The following is a 21,405-nucleotide window of genomic DNA, read 5'->3' on the forward strand; positions in this document are numbered from 1 at the left end:
ACACACAGATTGACACTAGATTGCTGTTTGTATAATTACTATTACATCAGTGGGGGGGTCGGTTACATACTATGTTCATTTTCATAACAACACTGCGCTGTGTGTGTGTGTGTGTGTGTGTGTGTGTGTGTGTGTGTGTGTGTGTGTGTGTGTGTGTGTGTGTGTGTGTGTGTGTGTGTGTGTGTGTGTGAGCCCGCGCTGTACCTTTAAACGGTGGGCGTGGCTCCACTACTACGACCCGCCTTTTATGCATATATCCAACTCTTCCCTCCCTGAAACAAGTAGTGCAGTAGAAGCGCAGCGTAGAAAGTGGCCGCAGCCACACTGACTCTTTTAAAACCAATCCAGCCCTTTTGAGGCGTGGGACACGCACGATCGGCACTATTAAAGGACAATCGGGAAGAAAAAAAACGGGGGGGAAAGCCCCTTTTTTATTGAATCAATCACTGATACGGAATCATTGGATCGGATGTGTTTTCGGTCTTTTGCGCACCGTGATGAATCCATGAAGACTCAAAGCTGCGCTTTCCTTTCTAACGCCAGGTAAAACATAGTTTTGACATCCTTGGCTGTTTCTTCAGGAACTTGTTCCGTGATGATGTGTGTATTCAGGTGTAATTGGCAGTGGTGCCACAAAGAGTCACTCCGTGATCTAAAGGCTGTTTAATTAAGAAGTTTGGTCTCTCGATTGAAGCAAATTGATTAGTGCTTGCCTTGCAGCTGAATTGTTTTAGTCTGAAGAACCAGGGAGTTTTTAACTGATCAACTGTGCAGGAGCTTGAACATTATTAGCACTGGACCAAGACTATCATATATGTATTTTAATCGAGTCTGACTTTAAGTCAGACTCGATTAAAATACATCTATGATAGTCTTGATCCAAGGCTAGAACATTATAGTTATGCAACTTAAAGATGTTTTCTGGGGGGTCCATCATCTTTCAGGGACCTTTAATCTCCATAATGTGGGGCTGGTGAACAGAGATGTCAGTGTACCAGAGCAGTGCCAGTGCTGTTATGTAATGCAACTCTGTTGCGAAACTTTAAAGTTCTCAACAGCAACAGAATGTACCAAAGAAGTGTCAACTTTAGGCAAGTTAGTAGTTCGTTGCTCTGCTTGGGATACATGATGTTACAGCTTAACGGTGGCTTGCTTGAAGTATCATCAATCATGCACACTTTTGGCCCTAAATGGGTGCATTTAGAAATAAACCCAGATCCTAAAAATAAACCCAGATCCTAGAAATAAACCCAGATCAACAGAAAGCAGCATGGCGATTTAATTTGTTCATAACACAACATTAATAATGATAAGACACAACATTGATGTGTTCCCAGACAGAGGTCATAAAGAGTGACTCCCTCCAGCCGCCACGGCGCCCACGGTCCAAATGCCCGGCGTCAGCTCCACGGCGTCCCGCTATGAGAACTGGGAGATGATGATGGAGTACGACCACTACCAACACTACTTCTATGACGATCTCCACGACCCGGACGAGGACTTCTTCAAGTCCACCACGGCGCCGAGCGAGGACATATGGAAGAAATTCGAGCTGGTGCCGACCCCGCCCATGTCCCCCATCCGGACTGTGGAAGGGTCGTCGGGCGGCAGCAGCAACAACAAGGTCGGACAAACGCTCGGGGACAAACTGGAATGGGTCTCTCAGTTCCTGGGGCAGGACGAGGAGCAGGACGTGCCCTGCAAAGTGAGCACGGCCGGTGAAACGTTGAGCAACCTCAGCTCCATCATCATCCAGGACTGTATGTGGAGCAGCTTCTCGGCCGGACAGCAGCTGGAGAAAGTTGTCGGGGAGCGGTACGCCTCTTCTTGTGCCGCCGCCGGGTCAGTGGCGGCCGGGGAGCGGTACGCCTCTTGTGCCGGGTCAGGGTCAGTGGTGGCCAAAGTACAAACGGGACCGGGGGGCGCGCCCTCGGGGACAAGGGGGGCACAGAGCCTCCCGGCGTCCGACGCGCCGCTCCTCAGCAGCCTGGCGGCGGACTGCGTGGATCCAGCGGCCGTTCTCACGTTCCCCTTGACCGGTGGGGGCTGCAAGAAACAAGTGTCCTCCGGCTCGGAGTCTCACACCGACTCATCAGGTCAGTAGAACCAGCTTCTTGAGCCTAATTTATAGGCTACTTATAGTTGTCTGTTCCACTGTTGTGCTCAGTAAATAGCAGATCTACAAGCTCACAACGCGTCATGTGTTGTGAGCTTGTAGATCTGCTATTTATTGCATGCAACACCACACCAGCACGCAACTAAGTATAGATCAGGCTTTAAGAGTAAATGCAAAACACATGTGATGTGCTTGTTTGGCAATTTTCCAAAACCAACGATCGTGTGTTACGATTTTGTGTTTGGTTGTTGGAATTGATGTTTCATTTTGTGTCTCGCCCTTATTTGCCTTATCAGTAAGGACTGACATTGCACACATTATGACTGCATTGCGTTACTTTGGTGCATGCAACACATGCTTCAAGCCTAGAAAGCGACCCGCCCATTCAAACATCTGTTCCTTGGCAGGGGTCCAAAACCCCAGCTGCTACCTTCTTCCTTGTTCTCCCAGCCTCTTCTTACAAGCAATATCCTATCCTGAATTAGATTTTATATAAATTAAATAATGATATCCATCTGATCTTTATTTAGGTATGGGAGGACAAACGAGGCGTTTTAGTTTTGCCTACCCCACTAATTATTTAATTTTCCTCCCCTAATTGGAGACCTACTTTTTCATCCCATACCCAATATGAACCCATATGATCTAGATTGGTATTTAGGTTACCATGTGATGCTGAGCTGGACCATACATAATAGTGTGTGGAATGTCACAATGGGAACTTGTTGCAGCAGTGCAGGGCGCCAGCATTCCTTCACTCAACAGGCTGCAGTGCCAATTGTGTCAGTGGGTGGATTTGGACTGAGTGAGTTCAGGCAGTGAATAGGACAGGATTAGCCGTTTACCAGCTACACTGGAATTCTATTCTATTTACTCCTCAGCATTAGGTCACACTGTTAAAGAGAAACATTGCATGTTTGCTCAAGCAGGAGGCGGATGAACAGTTGTAGGGAATGATTGATATATTGGTACAAAACTGGCATTGTTCTGTATTTCAGTGTACCGTGTAATATGAGATCTTCTTGTCACTTCGAAACCATAAAAGAATAATAGCTCAGTGCCCCACCCTCCCTTTATTAATCCATCATCAGCCCTTCATGCTCCTGAGTGTTCATGTATAGCTGTTACTACCCGTGAGCAGTCAAATCTGGAGGGATGTAATTACTTTAAAAGTGTGTTTCAATTTACAAGAGCAATGAAATCTCCCAAGAGTCTAGTCAGCTGGTGGGGATCAAGCCGATAAGGCCCTTCCACACGTTTTAAAAGCTAATTTCCACTTGAGTAAATAGAGGGGCGAAAGGTTTTAGATGTGTGCATTGCTGATTGCCTCTAAACTGTCTGCAGCTCGCTCTCCTCTCTATCTGGGGGGCGGGGGCATTTTCACATAAGAAACTGAGCTAATGCAGTAATTAGTGGAGACATGCGTGAGATTGTGCACTCTGCAGCGTGCATTCGAGAGACGAATGTGTGTGTGTTTTGCAGATGTTGAGTTCACTGTGGTACAATCATTCCTTGGGACTCTGCTGCTGTCTGTACTTTCTCTGCCTCTCACACTTAAGAGTAAAATCCTCAATGGCATTTTGATTAACACGTTCCTTGTTTCCCCTTTCAGACGACGAAGATGAGGATGATGAGGACGAAGAGGAGATTGATGTGGTGACTGTGGAGCACAAGCAGCACAAGCCTCGGCGACTGGTCAACACCCGCAAACCAGTGACCATAACGGTACGAGCGGACCCCCTGGACCCCGGCATGAAGCGTTTCCACATCTCCATCCACCAACAGCAGCATAACTATGCTGCGCCCTCCCCGGACACTCTCCCCCCACACGTGGAGCCCCCCCGCAAGCGGGTTCGACAGGAGACCTCCATCCAGGTCCCCCAAACGCCGCAGAACTCTCCCCCCCACCAGCCGCGGCCTGGCCACGCGCCCCTGAACTCAGAGAGCGGAAAATCTCGTGTTGCCGTTGCGGGAGTCGGGTCCGAGTCACCCAACCCCAACGCCTCTTCGCCTACCTCCTCCACAACACCTTCCTCACCCCCCTCCTCGTGCTCCTCCTCATCCTCATCCTCATCCTCCTCTTCCTCCTCCTCCTCCTCCCACCCCCACAGCTTTCCCTCCAAGTCCCAGTCCTACTCCCATCTCTCCAGTCCCCAGTCCTCTGACTGCGAGGACACGGACAAACGCAAGGCACACAACTTCCTGGAACGCAAGCGGCGCAATGACTTGCGTTCGCGTTTCCTTTCGCTGCGGGATGAGATCCCAGGGTTGGCAGAGTGCCCCAAGACACCCAAGGTGGCCATCCTGACGCGTGCCACGGAGTACTTGCAGCAGCTGCATGCCAATGAGAGGCAGAAGGCACACGAGAGGAGACAGCTGAAAGCCAGGCAGCTGCAACTGCTGCGAAGGTTGGCACAGCTCAAACGATCCTGAACCAGAGGACTGGCACACGGCACGCCACACACAAACGCATTTACACTTGCAGAACTGAATGGGACTAAATGAAGGAGAAAACACACTAATATTCACTTTCTTGAGTGGGTCACGGTGGAGTGGTGTGGGTGGATTGTACTTTTTTATTTTTGTTTTTCTATTTTTGTTGTTTGCACATTAGCTTCTGAGTGATTGACAGGGCAGTTAGCCTTTCAGGACAACAAGCTAGGGAACTGTTAATTTAGGGGTATGATTAATATGCCCATTGTTATATATATATTTTGGCTTTATCTCCCTGCTATACTGTATATCCCTTGTTTAAAAAATTATATAATAATTTGAGTGATTAATATTTGCTAGTGGAGGATAGTTTTCAACATAAGGGGCTTGCTGCTGGACGATGCGCAGGTGCTGAAGTTGTCAAAGGTTGAACTGCTACAGCTGTGCTGTTTGAGTCATGCATGGTCTTAGAAATCATCCTCATCTTGCTTGGGCTGGGCCCACTCTGAGCTGTGGGGTGTCCCCTTTCTTGTTAAGTCTGCAAAGCCTGCTGAATCTCACTCCCTCTGGTTTTCCTCCTCCTTCTAATTTCTTAATCTAGCCTTTCAGTGGGCCAGCCTTTTCTTTTGCCCACTGTTTTTGCAAAGCACCCAACTTGTCATTTTTGTTCCTGTCCTGAACCTATTTCTGCTTGTTCCTTTTTTCTTTCACGCTCTCTTGCTATTGGCCTCATCATGTTTTTCCCCTAAACATTTTATTTGTTTTATACTGTTCTATTTTCTTTATTTATTCCCCTTCTCAGTCATCCAGCAAGTTTGAGGCATTCTCTTTCCAATACAATTGGTCACATTTAGGCAACTTTTAATAGGACAGAGTTTGTCGCTGTTCAATTTGGTGAGAGGTGGTTGCTAAATCCCTTGTTCTCCTAGCTTAAGGTTTACAGATTCTAGTAATGTGAAAGGTGAAGGGCATTATTGAAGTCATCGAGAAACAAGTTATATGGGCACAAATGAATAATGAGGACCGTGCTGCTTTATCTGCATCTCTAGAGCAGCCTCAGATTTTGCTGTTCCACTCTTAACCTCTCTACCTGCAGGTCCAGCCAATAACATCACCATGTTGCTTTCCTCATGCACGAGAGGACCTTATGACATCACCATGCCCATGGTAACGGACTGTTTTGCAGCATTATTCATGAGTGGAAGTGTGAGTGACGCACGACAGGACAGAGGCATACACTAGCATGCCATGTAGCCAATGTTTGAGTTTATTATTATGCACGTGTAAAGAAATAAGAATCATGATGATTCCATTATATCTTTATTTGTGATGTGCCATCGAGACCAGCCAAAAGGTGAATGTCGGCTTAGATTTCAAAACAAAAAAACGTGTTAATCTGTTTGTTTAGCCACTTAAGCCCTATATTCAAAATGTTTCCCAAATTTTCCCAAATATTTCAAAATGGCCAATCTACAAGCTTGTAGATCTGCTGTTTTTGTACATTTTCGCCTATAATGACATGCCCAAAACATGGATGCCAGGGTAAAAGTGGTTAATTCCCATGTATCAGCAATGCCAACTTTTGCTTGGAAATGAAGCCCTATTGATTTGAAAATGACATTTCTTTTTTCATATTGCTGTCTGATATCATCTGTGAATTAATCGAGTTCACTTTATAATTTTGTATTTTATTTTTGTTTATGTTTGAAACGATGCCTAGAAAAGCCTTTCATGGTATGTAGACTGTCTTGTTTGGATGTTTGTATATAGTCTCCTCGCTGTATAGTCCCTTCCAAACCAAAACCAGAGCTGTCTACTATACTCTTCCTGGATTCTTTTTCCTGTGTCCTTAACCAGGGCCAGGCTCGCTGGCTTTTCAAAGATAACTCAAAGCTTCTATTTTTGTTAATAAAATGATTATGGAAAAAACTGTCAAAATAAAACACTTAACTGAATATTGATCACACTAGCCACTTTGTGAGACCACTTTCAATGCCTAATTGCTTTCTTTACTGTTTGGTTTGTTGATTTGTACGTGTCAGTTGTCAAGAAAAAAACAAACGTTTTGTACTATATTTTCATACAGAGTTGTTTTGGGTGTGAGTTAATGTTTTATTTGTATTGTAGCCGGTTGGGGCCCTATTGGTGGTTATGTGCTGACACACTACAGCTGGTCTCTTCTCTTCTTTCCAGATCAACTTGCCAGAATACCCCTGTATTCAATCAAATCATTGTAGCTAGCACACTGTCAAATCTGACAGTGGGTGGGTGTTTTTTTTAAAGAGGATCTGCTTGTTAAAACACTGGCTATGCGGTGTCAGAGATTGCTCTATGCTTGTTAGCAATCCCGGTGCTCATTTTGTGTCCATAAGCCATATCCTAGATACAATTGTAGCCCTGAAACTAGTACTGTACTGCAAACCACTTGATCACAGTAAGTAGCATGCCCTCTTTGCCAGGGGACTTGTGGTTTTGTTGGGGCTGTAGCCCTTGAGAAGAAAATACCCCATGCTACAATTTGTAATCCCCAAAGCCTGGATTATTCCCCTTTGCCTTTCATGAGGCAAAGGGAGAGAGGCTGGGAGTAGAAGAGTTAGTAAGGACGGGAAAGTTTGGTCAAGGAGAGGATGGAATGGGTTAAAAATGATGCTTTTGAGCATGGTACTTATTACTAGCAATCAGCCTCATTAACTTACTCTGTCTCTGCCTCCTCAACAAGCTACATATGTCCTAGCTAATAGATTCAGCACATAGTGTACCAATGTTGGCCTTAATCGCTCTTTTTCTTTGTTTTGGAGGGTAGAGCCTCGGGAGTTAGACCATAGGCTTCTTTTGCGTTTTATTTGTTTTGGGTCACTGGTCCCTGCGGTCAGCACAGACATGGTCAGCAGCGGACATCGCTTTCTTTGAGTGAAGGTTAATTTACACTTTGTTGCACATCTCTTTCACCTGACAAAAAATACATATTTGTTGAGTGATGCTTGTCGAAGGGGTCGTACAGCAAAGTATAAATTGGCCACTATGGAGCCTTGTCTCAGCACTTTGTTCAGTACCTCATTAGCCTATCTGTATGGGAGAGTATGTTCAATCCAATTAATAAACTAAATGTTAGCCATCATATTTGTTGCTTCTGTTTGATTGAATACAATGTCCCCCTGCAGACACACAATACTCACACTTTCAAGACGCAGTGTCAGTGATGGGTTATTCTTTTGTAGTAAATTGTTTCACCATTACCATATCAGCATAATGTGATAAATGGATACAACAACCATGGGGTTTGTGTATGTTTATGCTCTACCAAGGCTTTCAACAACTATTAATAGTGGCCACAATGCATCACTTAGTTTGACCTGGTTCAGAATCTAGCATTATGCCACGTGTTTTAATATAACAACCACCTGTATGAGTGGATTCACATCACCTCACCCTCTCTTCATCCTGCTTTAACTCTGAACGGTCTCCTAGGCAACACATCCTGGTACCTCTGCCATGGCAACAAGCATTATTCTCACTACTGCTCAGCTGCTAGTTTCCATAGAAACAATCCCAACCATTCCTTTTCCCCTGTCAAGACATTTAATGGAAAGTTAGTTATGGAAAATCTGATCCATTCAAGAATGTGTTAATTCATTCTAATACTTTGTAAACAATTAGATTACAAACTTATACTGGCTGCTACATGTCCTGTTAATTCTGACTTTGCCAGTTTAATACGATTTAAGTCTAGGAGTGTGACTCACGTTTCATTACCAAATTCAATATGCAATTACATGGCTGAATGTTACAAGTAGAACATACTAAAATGCATTGCCCCTGAGAAAAAAACGAAAGAAAAAAAAATGACTCAGACAAAATCAAGAATTACTTTCTTTTGCTTATTTACAGGACTCACTAGGTGTAGCTCCTCATTTTTATCTACTGGTAATTAACAAAACATAATTAAACCACTTAACATCAAAATATACTTATACTAGCTAAAGTAAAAGTAGTCATTGTAGAATGCTCATTTCATAATCATAGGTTATTGGACTGTAAATAAAGGTACAAGTGGTAAAGGTGGAGCTCATTTTAACGACTTTACTGCATATACTGATGGGTAGCCTAAAGTGTAAAATATAATTTATTAGCTGATTTATAATTTGTAACTTCTAAAGCTGGCTCTGAAATGTAGTGAAGTATAAATTAGCATGTGAAATTAGCAAATGGAAATATTCAAGTAAAGTACAAATACCTCTATGTAAGCTCTTTAAAGGTGACTCTCCACCAAACAGACTACTTCAGACTACACGCACACACACACACGCACGCACGCATGCACACAGGCATGCACACACACACACACACACACACACACACACACACACACACACACACACACACACACACACACACACACACACACACACACACACACACACACACACACACACACACAAACACACATTTCATGTGGAATATTAAAAAAAGAAGAGAAAAAAAAGATAAATGCACAGCATACCTCCATCTATGTGGAGGACAGCTCTGTTATTGTAAGAGCTGTGTGGTTGTGTGTTATTATTAGCTTGGAGATCTATCAATATTTTGATACAGTTTGTTAATTTTGGCAAGCAACACCGTGGTACTGTGGTTCTCAAAGTGGGGTCCGGGGACCCCTGGGGGTCCTTGAGGGAGTTCCAGGGGGTCCCCAGCTAAATGATAGATAGTTAGGAACCAAATGGACTCTTATGGGTCTGTAACTCAAGAGTGTGGACCAATGGACCCTAACAAGTCCATAATTTGTTCCATTTGTACACTCTCTGAGTTAAATTAACATTGATTTTACAATATAAATTGGGGTCCCAGAGATAGAAATGCCATTAAATGGGGGTCCGTAGACCGTAATGCATGTCAAACTGATGATGTCTCTAATGGGGTTCCCTGAGCTGGCATATCTTTTCAAATGGGGGTCCGTGGGCTAAGAAGTGTAAATGTGGGGGTCCTTGACATGAACAAGTTTGGGAACCAGAACCACTGTTGTAGCACAGTGGTATTCCAAGTGGATTCCAGGGACTCTGTGGGTTCCTTTAGCTTCGGTGGGGGGGGGTCTACATTGACCCTTAGACGTCTGTAACTCTGGACAGTGTACAAATGGAACCAAATGGACGCGGGTCCATTTGGTTCCATTTGTACACTGTCAGAGTTAAGGGGAGACCTTGAAATGTAAAAGTTTGGGAACCACTGCTGTAGTTTAGTTACATCCCAGGCTTTACTCACTGCGCATGCGCCAGGCTGTCAGCTGGTTGAGTGCAAGACAGAGCATCATGGCGGCGTCCGCTCGCACTGTGCAATGCGCCGTGCAGAGGAACATCTTACCTCCTTTAGTGGTGATTCTAGGAGCCACTGGCACCGGGAAGTCTAAACTAGCCATGGAGATCGGTAAACGACTTCAGGGCGAAATAATCAGCGCCGATTCCATGCAGGTAAGAATGACAGAAACACGGGGAAATGATCTGCATTAGAGCACTGGTTTCTTGGTCGAAGCCAGTGGTGTGAAGTAACTGAGTACATGTACTCAAGTACTGTACTTAAGTACAATTTTGAGGTACTTTTTCTTTCTTCAGTATATCTGCAATACTTTTACTTATACTCCACTACATTACAGAGGAAAATACTGCACTTTTAGCCCACTGCAATTATTTGAAAACTTTATTTACTAGTTACTTTGTAGATGTGTAGATTATTATTACAAAACACGTCACCACTTAAGCCCTATATAATATTTCAACCGTTTGATCTACAAGCCCACAATACACGTCGCGAAGGACCTATCATTTGCGTTTTAACATTTTGAACTTGTGAAATTGGACATTCTGCACAATGAGTACTTTTACTTTTGGTACCTTGAGTATATTTTGATGCTGATACTTTTACTCAAGTACATTTTGAATACGGGACTTCTTCTTGCACCGGAGTATATCTACATTGCATTGCAGTATTGATACTTTTACTTGTGAGTACTTCTTCCATCACTGGTCGAAGCCATCGTCGTGGTATTATGTTGTTGTTAAAGTGCAAGGATCAATTGTCAAATTATGTACGTGTCAGCGAGGCTTGACAACAAAACATTGACTTAATGAGCGTATGACATCATAATTAGATGGATTTAGCGAGGTTACTTGTGAATGAAAGACAGAATGCGAGCAGAAAGCAGCCCATTCCATACATCAATGACTGCAAATGACCACAATAATGCAGGTGGTATAATTAATTTGTACATTAACAAATTAACTGCCACACGATGTAGATTTATGGTTGTGTGTGTGTGTGTGTGTGTGTGTGTGTGTGTGTGTGTGTGTGTGTGTGTGTGTGTGTGTGTGTGTGTGTGTGTGTGTGTGTGTGTGTTGTGTGTGGTGACTGTTGTTGACAGGGACGGAAAGCAGACCAAATAAAAGTACATTATAATATTCTACAGACAGGAGCAATAGCGTTTAACAATTACATGCACCTCAACACCTACAGGGGAGGGAGAGAGAGATGAACTCAAAATGCACTCATGGCTTATTATTGTCTTGGCCTTAGGCCGATTCTACAGATGTCTTCTAAATCCTATCCATGTCAGTGGTTCTCAAACTTGTTCATGTCAAGGAGCCTCAATTATATTGATCCCATCTCAAAAATATTTTGTTCCAGGGACCCCCCAGAAGCGAAGATTTGAGTAAAAATGATTTGCTTTAAAAATAGTAATAATAAAAAACAACTATATATATCTATATATGTGTGTGTGTATGTATATATGTATGTGTGTATATATATATATATATATATATATATATATATATATATATATATATACATGTTGTATATAAATAAATGACATAGACTTTGTGGTGAGTTGCCTCTGACATTAAGCATTAACTACTCTGTAATTAGTGATAATACTTAACTAGAACGACTGATTCCAGGTCATTTTTGCAACTTTTTGTTTAATCAATGCTCATCCTGGACTCCTGGTCAGCAAATTGTGACAATACTGATAGAAAGATACAGTTTATGTGGATCATACATCCACAACATGTCCTCAATAGGAGAGAATGACCAGTTTTTAGAGAATAGTTTGTTGAAATACCTTTGACGTAGTCATTTTTTCATTTTTTTCATTTTTTTTAAGGTCTTAAAAGTCCTTAAATTGTCACCAAAATCATGTGCACACAGGTTGAGAACCACTGTCCTAACATATAGTAAGAGAGAAACAAGAGCTGGTACAAAATGCAGGGCCAAGACTGTTCACCTGGGGGAGCGCAACCAGTGTTGTTGTTTGATAACCGCAGGACGGGGTCTCCATCTGGAATTATAGTACACGGTTTCAGATGTGGGTAACATTTTTCCAGTGAGGAACAGGAATAAGCATGCCTTAATTTGGCTGTGCTAGAAGACTCAACGACTTTGTAAGCCCTAGGGCCCATTCCCACGAAGTAATTAAGCTGCAATGTGTGAGTTTTATGTCCTTGTCCTACCCGGCATTCAAGGCCATTCGAGCCCAGGTCTCCCATGTGGGAGATAAAATGTATATATCTCACCCAAGAGAAATGCACGATTGCCCATGGGAGATATTGTGCTCATGAGCTCCAGGCAGTACTGCTTGTCAACCAGTAGGTGTCCTTTCTGACACAAGGGTCTAAATTAGGGAGATTAGGGAGACTACCTCCGACTGCTGCAGATGTACAAGCTATATTGTATTAACATACTCTACACACTGGTTCTCATCGTGAGGTCCAGGGGTCCCTGAGGGGTCCCCAGTTAAACGATTGATAGTTGGAAACTAAATGGATCCTTATGGGTTTGTAACTCTTATGAGTGTACAAAAGGAACCAAATGGACCCTTGAAACTGAAAAGGTTGAGAATGACTTATCTACCATACAGATAAAGTAAAAGTAAAGTTCTACTTCATTCAAATAAGTTCCGGACTGCAGCTTTAAATTTAATCACATCATGACAATAAATGGATTTTGAAATGACAGTTCGCAACAGGTCTTAGCATGATGTCTTCCAATGGCCTTTTTTCCCCTCGCTCTCCAAATCTCCCTATCTCTCTCTCTCTATGACCCTCTGTCAGTGTGTGTTTGCCCCCCCCCCCCATCTCTCTCTCTCTCTCCCTGTGTGTCACAGCATGACAGCATGAAAACCTCTCACGCTGCATTGCTTGGCTTTCTTCACAGTTGTGCCCCGCCCACCTCCTCACTTTCTCAGGCTCTGTTGCGATAGCAACCTGAGATCACACGCACAAAAGGTTGGCGCTGTTGTCTGGGTCATACTGACACTGTCGCCCAGTGTTTCAACCCCCCCCCCCCTCAAACACACCCATAGCCCCCCCCCCAAAAAAACCTCACGATTCCAGCTTTCCCTCCAATTTGACAATCTCTAACAAGGACTATGGTGACCTTATCTGCTCTTTGATGGAAGAGTGATTGCTGGCACCAGGCAGTGATGATGACGTCTGTTCCGTCATTGGGCTATTTCACGGTCGTTTCTTTTTTCTCTCCCAGTGTGAATGCCGTGTTCCCCCCCCCCCGTGTCCTTGACAGTGTGCCCCCTCTGTGGGGAGTGAGTCTTCCACCAGTCACTGGTATGGCTAACTGGGTTACGCTAATAACGCTTCAGCCCAGAATATCTCTACAACCAACAGCACTGGCCTAGTTACGGCAGACTAGACCAAGCCAATCTTGACAATCCACACACAACTTGTTGCTATAGCCGTTGTACGTGTGTACGTGTCTCTGTATTCAGCCAGGCAGACTAATACAGTCATAGATGTACAGTACACACCACACTCCTGTGCGAGGGAGAGAGCCTGATGGGAGTATTTCCTGGAATTCCATGCGCTTTTTCTCATTGATTTTCAACCCCGCCCATTACTGGCAAGTTGAAATTCTGACTGTTCTCTCTCTGTCCCCCATGGGGAGGACAGAGTGTAAAGTGTGTGAGTGGCAGAGAGCGAGAGAGAGAGACGCACACAGAAAGAAACTGCTTATGTGAGAAGAGGCTGTGTGTAGGCTAGCACCGTGCGTGTTGTCTTTGGGATAGGAAACAGTCTGGTCTTGTTTGGGAGAAAGCAGCATTGTGCTGAGCCGGTGCATATTCAGTGCCGTGCAACGCTAGGCTAGCAGCTGATAGTGAATGGGCACACTGTGACCAGTGGGAAGTGTCCATTGTCCCAGGAAGAATTGGTTCCCACACTCCCTAACACTCCCATTGTGTTATGCTGTGCCCCCTCCCCTACAGACTAGCCCCGGCTCATGCCCCCTACCCAGAGTTCATTGGAAATGCAGGGGATATTATTCACTCATTAAATGAACATGCTATCTATGGCATGCACAAGTGCCAGGCTGTACTGTTAATGAATTAGGCCCTGCGAGTGTTGTACAAAGGCTTGGGAAATATCAATATTATATCAATATCGTCACGTGATACATGACTGGGAGTGAATGATAATATTGTCTTGAGACTTTGGATATCGTAATATCATGATATGGCGTAAGTGTTGCCAGTGTAGATTTTATTTTGACATTGGTGCCTTACTGCCTTCCATGCTTCTTTTCTTGTCTTTTCTAACTTACAAAAGAAAATTTCATCTGTGCTCGTGTGATGTGACAATAATGTTGAATCTGAATCTGGTGTTGTCTATTCCTGGTTATAAAGGCTGCATTAGGATCAGAATCACTTAAAATAGAGGACAGGACAGATATAGTCATTGCAATATAGTCAGCCGATTCACTAAGCTGGTCGTAAATAACATGTAAATAAAGTGACTAAAGAAGGGTGTATTTTCTCGAAGCAAAAACCGATGTGCAATTCACAAAGGGGTGTGTAAGTCCCTCAAATGTGCGGATCGCAGTTGTTCCTCATTTTTGCCTGACGGTCAGAGGCGCGTTCATGTGGGAGATCATATGCATTCATTGTTCCAAGCCCCATTGAAGACCATAAAAGGCAACCGGAAACAGACGAAATACGACGCTGCTCTCCAAAATGGACAGATCTACAAGCTTATAACGTGGCGCAACGCACCCTATGACTACTTGCTGATCAGCGGAAGCGTAGTCCCTCACGCGATTGAACGTTTATAAAGTAAATTGCCAACTGTCATGTCACGTGTTAGAAGTTTACAGTTTAATCCCACCACCAAATAATAGGCTAATAAGACAACAACAAATGGATATTATACAGTTTAAGCCTTTTCTACTGAACATTGCTCACCTTTAGCGTGGTAAAAAGATGATGCTAGGATCCAGCAGGGCATACTGGCACGCTGCTATCGGATAGATTATGGACCAGAGCTTTATTGATTACTGAGGTGAATTTCGTCTTTTGGATTAATCACTGTCCTACGTCGGAACTCAGAACAGCTAGACTTCATACACTGTTAACTCATCAGATGGTAAGACTTATCAGGCTATTGTGTGTGGTGTTCATGTGATTAATATACAGTAGCCTGGCCTGGGCGGCAGCGTGGCTGTCCAGGCACCCTAGGCTGCAATGCCAGCCTGACAGCGTGTCGCGAGTTCGACTCCCGATCCCGACTACCTTTGCTGCGTGTCACTCCCCTTCTCTCTCCCCATTTCCTGTCAGTCTACTGTCCTATCCATAAAGGCATAAAAGCCCCCAAAGAAAAATTAAAAAAATAAATACAGTAGCCTACAGTATTATAAATTAATACCACGATACAATGGAGGCCCGTCTCAACCTTCCAGTGACATTAAGGCATGATATTTTTGTCTATTTTCATCATTATGTGAAATGTTGTCTGAGTCGGCCGCCACTCACAAACACGCTGAGAGACCTAATAATTCAGATGTAAATGCAACTGATGGCCTACAAAATAAATAAAAATCAGTAGAATGTAGTACTAGTATTATGCATAGGCTACTAGCAATGTAGTTTCTTTTTTATATATATACGTATGTGTTGAACATTTTGGGCACATACATATTTTGTTTGAGGTTTGGCACTATTTTAATTGATTTTGCATGAAGAATAAAGCATTCTAAAGACATACGCAAGCTTTGATCCCTGGTAAGTCAGCCTCGGCGCAGAAGCGGAAGTCCCGCTAAATCAGACTACTGACATGGGAAGTTGCGTAAATTCCCTTATATTCCCGCAAAATATGGGCGTAAACAGCTTAGTGAATCGAACCGATGACATTTATATATGGAGAAAAGTTACTTTTTCACTTCACAAATGGAAAGATTTACAAAATGATGGTCAACCTGGGTTACATATGTAAGCCAGACAAGGTTTTATGGGTTAATTGTTCATGTAGTACACGGTCTATGGATTTTGGTTGTCTCACTTTTATGTTTAGTTTTTTCTACCATGTGATTCTTTCCTTCATTATTTGATACACAGTGATAGGGTTAGTGGAAACCCATTGGGTCTCTTTAGATCACAATCTAAAGGTGGAATATCTCCTGGCACGCTAAGGTGCGGTATTGTTTATTGTGCTTCCCTTTCTCATATTTTATGTAGTTATGGTCTCCACCAGGCCGAAGGCATGGCAGAGACTATGTTTTGCACTCTGTTCGTCCGTCCGTGTGTCCGTCTGTCTCTGTCTGCGAGCAGCTAATCGCTCGATTGCAGCGAAAGCACACTCGCTGGGCGCCAGAGCAGAACCTCTGAGCAGGGAGAGGGGTCACCTGAGGTTCCAGGGAGCAATTTAATGTTTTGGTGTGTGTGTGGGTGTGAACGTGGTGGTATGAAGAGAAAAACTATTTAGTGCTGTGAGTGTACAGTGAGTATTAGCCAAGTGATTATAACAACAGAGGTGGGAAGCTTCCATATTCTCTTAAAGGGCAAGACCACTTTGGTAGAGGTTTGGGTTGTGTAGTTACCTTGCCATGATGTAACTCCAAAGGTGGACCAGAAATCAAAAATAATTGCTCCATTGATTAGAAATTGATAATTCAAAATATGCTCCTCATTGACTTACATTGTACGGTAAAACAGCTCTCAAAGTCACTCTTTTAGCACATAAACGAACGCAAACCAAGTTGATTCAGACAATATAGAACATCACCAAACCCAGTACTGTTTTTTTCCGCGGATCCGGATCCAGATCTTCAAATAGTAAAATCAACATGAAGTTGACATTTTTATTAAAAAAACAAACAGTACTGGGTTTGGTGATGCTCTATATTGTCTGAATCAGCTTTGTTTGGGTACATTTATGTGCTAAAACAGTGACTTTGAGAGCTGTTTTACCGTACAATGTAAGTCAATGAGGAGCATATTTTGAATTATCAATTTCTAATCAATGGAGCAATTATTTTTGATTTCTTGTCCACCTTTGGAGTTACATCATGGCAAGGTACACAACCCAAACCTCTACCAAAGTGGTCTTACCGTTTAAGGACAACGTTAGCACTGTGGCTATGGAACACAAGTTTGGGCGATGTGGCATGTCTGGCAGGCAAGGCTGAATGCTTTTATGTCACCTTGGCCCATATAGGGTAGCCCTATTTAATAAGGTTGTCTGATATTCAAGCAGTCTTTTGTAAGAAAATAAGGATGTAAAACCTTTGTAGATCAGAAAGTTTATATGATTGATAACCAATGTAATGTGAATCCCATATCGGTATGTTGTGGCCCCTGCTCTCAGGACTCTAATGCTTTCATCCCTGTGTATGTGTTATTAGGGCCTGACCAATGTATTGGTCAGCTGATATTCGCCTATCGCAAATATATCTACCAGCATATACTGTAGTATGTTGTCTGATTTGAAATGGGGTGGGGAGCGTGATCTTTGTCACTGCAATGACTGCATGTGCTCCTATGGGGTGGGGCGGTGTCCGTCAACAGCGAATGCCTGTCACAACTATTACATAATTGCCTAATTGCAATTATTTGAGATAATCGCAAACATTTTTTGCATAATCGTCATAATTATTTCTGAGCCCTAAGCGTGTTGCATAGATCAGCTATTTCCACTATTCATGTTTTTTTGAAGTATAAAGTATAAACACATTCATTGCCAGGTATTAATTAATTAATTAATCCGCCACTGCCAGTGGTTTTACCTTATTTTTAGTCTTTTTGACGATCCACCAATCTTTTTTTCCAACCCGGATGTAAACAAACGATCTGTCCGTGGAGACACGAGTCTAAATCTCATAACTGAGAATTGGAGTGTACGGAGTGGATTTTTTTTGGATGATGTCATTTCCGGTTCTGTCGTTTTCTGGATGTCAAGGGATCATTCATAGGTTGGTGAAGAGCACCATCTATCGTAAACCACTGAAAAGACTAAGACGCATGTACAGTATGCGTATTTGGCGGTGAAGTGTTGGATTTGAAAGGATGCATATATGCGTCCTTGGCAGGCAATGTGTTAAATATTTAAGTTATTTGTCATATCTGGCCTGTACAACTTTAGTGTTTTTAATGTGATTTCTATGCATAATGTTCCAATGTTCAACGACAGAAACGACTGTAAATATCCCAACTCGCCTCCAACTTTGCATATATTTGTAACAAAGGTTTGATATTGATAACCACATTTGGCACCTCCAGAGCAGAGCACCTGTCCCAACTCCAGACTCATTTTGAGCAGCTCAGACTGCACAGGCTGATTGTCAACCCAACAGAGCGTTCGTATATCAGCCAAGAATTCTCTAGCTAACACAACAATCCTGCAATACGTCACCTGAGGCTGAGGCTCTGTTCGCCATTACCACAGACGCTTCAGACTATGCCATTGGCACGGGGCACGAGCAGTCCAGCGTAGTCTGTAAATGGGATATCTGCGCCTGCCCACCTGCTCGACTGCCTGCCATATATATTGTGTGGCCGATATGTCACTATCAGAATTATTTGCTCCCTGATTTCAGCATCGCCCCCAAAAATCCAGTAATAATGATTAGACCCATTTGATCCTGCAGGGGAAATTCGGTTTTCAGCTTCACCCAGCTGATTGCTGCCCAAGTGGGCAGACTCGAGTGCAGGGGTGGGAGCAGTTGGGTTTAAGTGTCTTGCTCAGGGACACCTCGACACATTACCGGGAATCGAGCCTGGGACCTTCTGTTTCCCAGGTGGCCTACCCATTCCTGCTATGGCCGGCCCCAAGTATTGGTGGAGCCCTGCCCTAGTGTGTGTGTGTGTGTGTGTGTGTGTGTGTGTGTGTGTGTGTGTGTGTGTGTGTGTGTGTGTGTGTGTGTGTGTGTGTGTGTGTGTGTGTGTGTGTGTGTGTGTGTGTGTGTGTGTGTGTGTGTGTGTGTGTGTGTGTGTGTGTGTGTCAATGTGACAGTCATCCCACGCTCAGATTAGAGATGAATTGTATCCATCCACTCCTTCTCTGATCTGTCCCACATCATTCTCTCTCTCTCTTTCTGTCTTTGATTTTCTCTCTGTTTTTCTGTCTCTGCTGAAGTGGCTGTGCCTGTGAACTGTCTGGGGTTTGATGTATGTGTCTGCATTTTAACTCAGATGATGATGTCTCCCTCCCATTTTCATTAATTTCCTTGATAGCTTTTTGTACATCAGCGACAGAATCGAAGTTGTGTATATCTGTCTATATACAGTAGATGTGAGTCTGTGCGCATTATTGAGAGAATGCGAGTTATATATTTTTATTACATGCAAACGTGCGTTTGTGTATCCATGCACTGTAAATTGCAGTCAGTGGGCGTGGCGATGTCTGCTGCGGTCACTGCTACAGTGCAGCAACGAGGGAGGAGATGGAGGAAGAGAAGGATGGAGGAGAGAAAGAGAAGGGGGAGGTGGAGAACAACGTCATGAATGATTTATTAGTCTGGCATTACTGGGCCATTCCCTGCCGAGAGAAGAGAGAGAGACACAGAGGAGGATAAAATGATGGAGGGATGATTTGAAGGATGGAGGCGGGGGGTGGGGGGTGAGAGGGATGTTCTGGATAAAAATAGGGTTTAATAATAAAGGTTTTTGGAAAGGGTGGATAAAAGTAATGCATGCTGGCCTACAGTTGGTGTGTTTAATGTGGAAGGAAGTAGGCTGGGATTGTCGGTGTCTAGAGGTCAGCCTAAGGACACTTTGTACCCGTCTACCCAGACTGTAATAATCTGCACCATCTCTTCTCTCTAATGTGTTAGCCTCCTCTTTCATTTATTCTGTTGGCTTTTTTTCTCTGCTACAGCAGGTCTCTCTCTTTTTCTTTCTTTCTTTCTTTCTTTCTTTCTCTGTCTCTCTCTTTGACCCTGTTCTCCCTTTATAAGTGTTGCGTGCGTGCGTGCGTGTTGTAGAAGGGGAGCAGCTGTCTCGTGCTGGGTGTAAGGTTGGGCAGGCAGGCCGACTGTAGACCAAAAAGTTGGAACACTGAGCTCATTGTCTGTGGTGCCCTCTCTTTTACACACACACACACACACACACACACACACACACACACACACACACACACACACACACCAGCCTAACATTATTTCCTCAGCGTTTGTTGTCTGTCCATCATTCTCTTGACTCACACCGCCTCCACACGATCTGGTCCATTCACATTCTCACCAGCACAGGAAGCAGTAGGCATAAGCAGTGGCTTATATTCTAGGCACATACTGACCCTTTTCATTTTAATCTGGTTAATTTTTACTCTCCAGGTTAAATTAATTAATCTGTATAAACTACAGTATAATTCTTGTTCATGTACAATAGGTTGACAACCTATTGGACATGAATATAATGAACACACAATTAACATAATACTTTTAATAAGCTTACTAAGGTACAACTTGTACCTTAGTAAGCTTATTAAAAGTATTATGTATATCTGCTGGTGTAAAGTTGCTACTCCAACTTACTTTAAGTCTCAGTTCTTACAGTGCATGGCCGAAGGCCTTTGCAGTATAGACAGGAAGATAGACAGGAAAGTTAGTTGAACTCTGAGGTTGTAAAATGTGTTAAGTCAATTTAAGTGTTCAGTTAAACTAAAACTAACACGTTCTCTAGTCTATGTAGCCTACTGCAATTTTAACTGCGGGAGAGTAAAAACTAAAAAGCTTTCAAATGTAAAAGACATGTACAAATGTAATGGCCTGTACTTTCACAACGATACGATACGATACGATACAACTTTATTGTCAGCTTTCACCGAAATTTGCTTTGTGTCCATGACGTCACCGTTCAAGATACAGGTAGGACATACACAAAACATTACACAAAGTACATTACAGGACATACATCACAGAAGCAGACAGAAACAAGAACAGTAGAACAAATCCTCTTGGTTTACCGACTTTGGTTTAAAAGCAGAACAGACTGATGTACAAAAGAGTTCTTTAGCCTGTTTTTCTTATATTTAGGGACTCTAAACCGCCTCCCGGAGGGCATCAGTTGATATTCATCATTTAAAACATGTAAGGGGTCAGAGGAGATGCTCTTTGCCAGTCTAAGCATACTATTGATCTGGGCCTCTTTAAAGGAACGTAACACAGCCTCGACTGGCCTACCAACTATTTTAGCGCAGATCTTAATTTGGCTATACAGTTTGTTCTTATATACCATTGATAGGCTGTTAAACCAGGCCGTGCTACAGTACAACATCACAGTTTGAACAACAGACGTATAGAAAAGAGACAAGATCTGACTGCTAGCACCAAACGATCACCAAGCGTTTAATCATTTTCCCCTTTCAGATTTGTTTAGAATATAATCGCTAACTGGATTAAATATGTAGATATTATCCTTGATTCCTTACGGCTCAGTAACCAATCCGCTAGCTTGGGCGACGCTGTAATTTGTGGCTCATTTTCACCGGCTCGTCTGAGGCTAATTTGTTTTCTCGGTTTCCCTTCCCTGAGGCGTTTTTCTCTTCCTCTTTGTTAACTCTTCCACAAGTGACTCTTTTCATTTCTCTGTTGTC

At 43.2% G+C, this 21,405-nt stretch overlaps 2 protein-coding genes across 4 annotated transcripts in view; both read left to right on the top strand.

The window, feature by feature from the left end:
- The first annotated feature begins 297 nt into the window (after positions 1 to 297).
- myclb (MYCL proto-oncogene, bHLH transcription factor b) lies at positions 298 to 6,504 on the top strand. Its single transcript, XM_084081333.1, has 3 exons — positions 298 to 543; positions 1,338 to 2,096; positions 3,729 to 6,504. Exons 2-3 carry the CDS (start codon positions 1,391 to 1,393, stop codon positions 4,547 to 4,549), a joined length of 1,527 nt encoding a protein of 508 aa, XP_083937459.1. The 5' UTR covers positions 298 to 543; positions 1,338 to 1,390; the 3' UTR covers positions 4,550 to 6,504.
- Positions 6,505 to 9,847: 3,343 nt separating this feature from the next.
- Positions 9,848 to 21,405, top strand: part of LOC311061582 (tRNA dimethylallyltransferase-like) — a 51,259-nt gene continuing 39,701 nt past the window's right edge. For all 3 annotated transcript variants that reach the window (XM_084080269.1, XM_084080267.1, XM_084080268.1), the window contains exon 1: positions 9,848 to 10,011. In XM_084080269.1, coding sequence (XP_083936395.1) covers positions 9,853 to 10,011 — 159 coding nt within the window. In that variant the 5' untranslated portion in view covers positions 9,848 to 9,852. The remainder of the gene's footprint in view (positions 10,012 to 21,405) is intronic.

Source organism: Gymnoscopelus microlampas (assembly GCF_963454915.1).
Source record: "Gymnoscopelus microlampas genome assembly, chromosome: 15".
Lineage (NCBI taxonomy): Eukaryota > Metazoa > Chordata > Actinopteri > Myctophiformes > Myctophidae > Gymnoscopelus > Gymnoscopelus microlampas.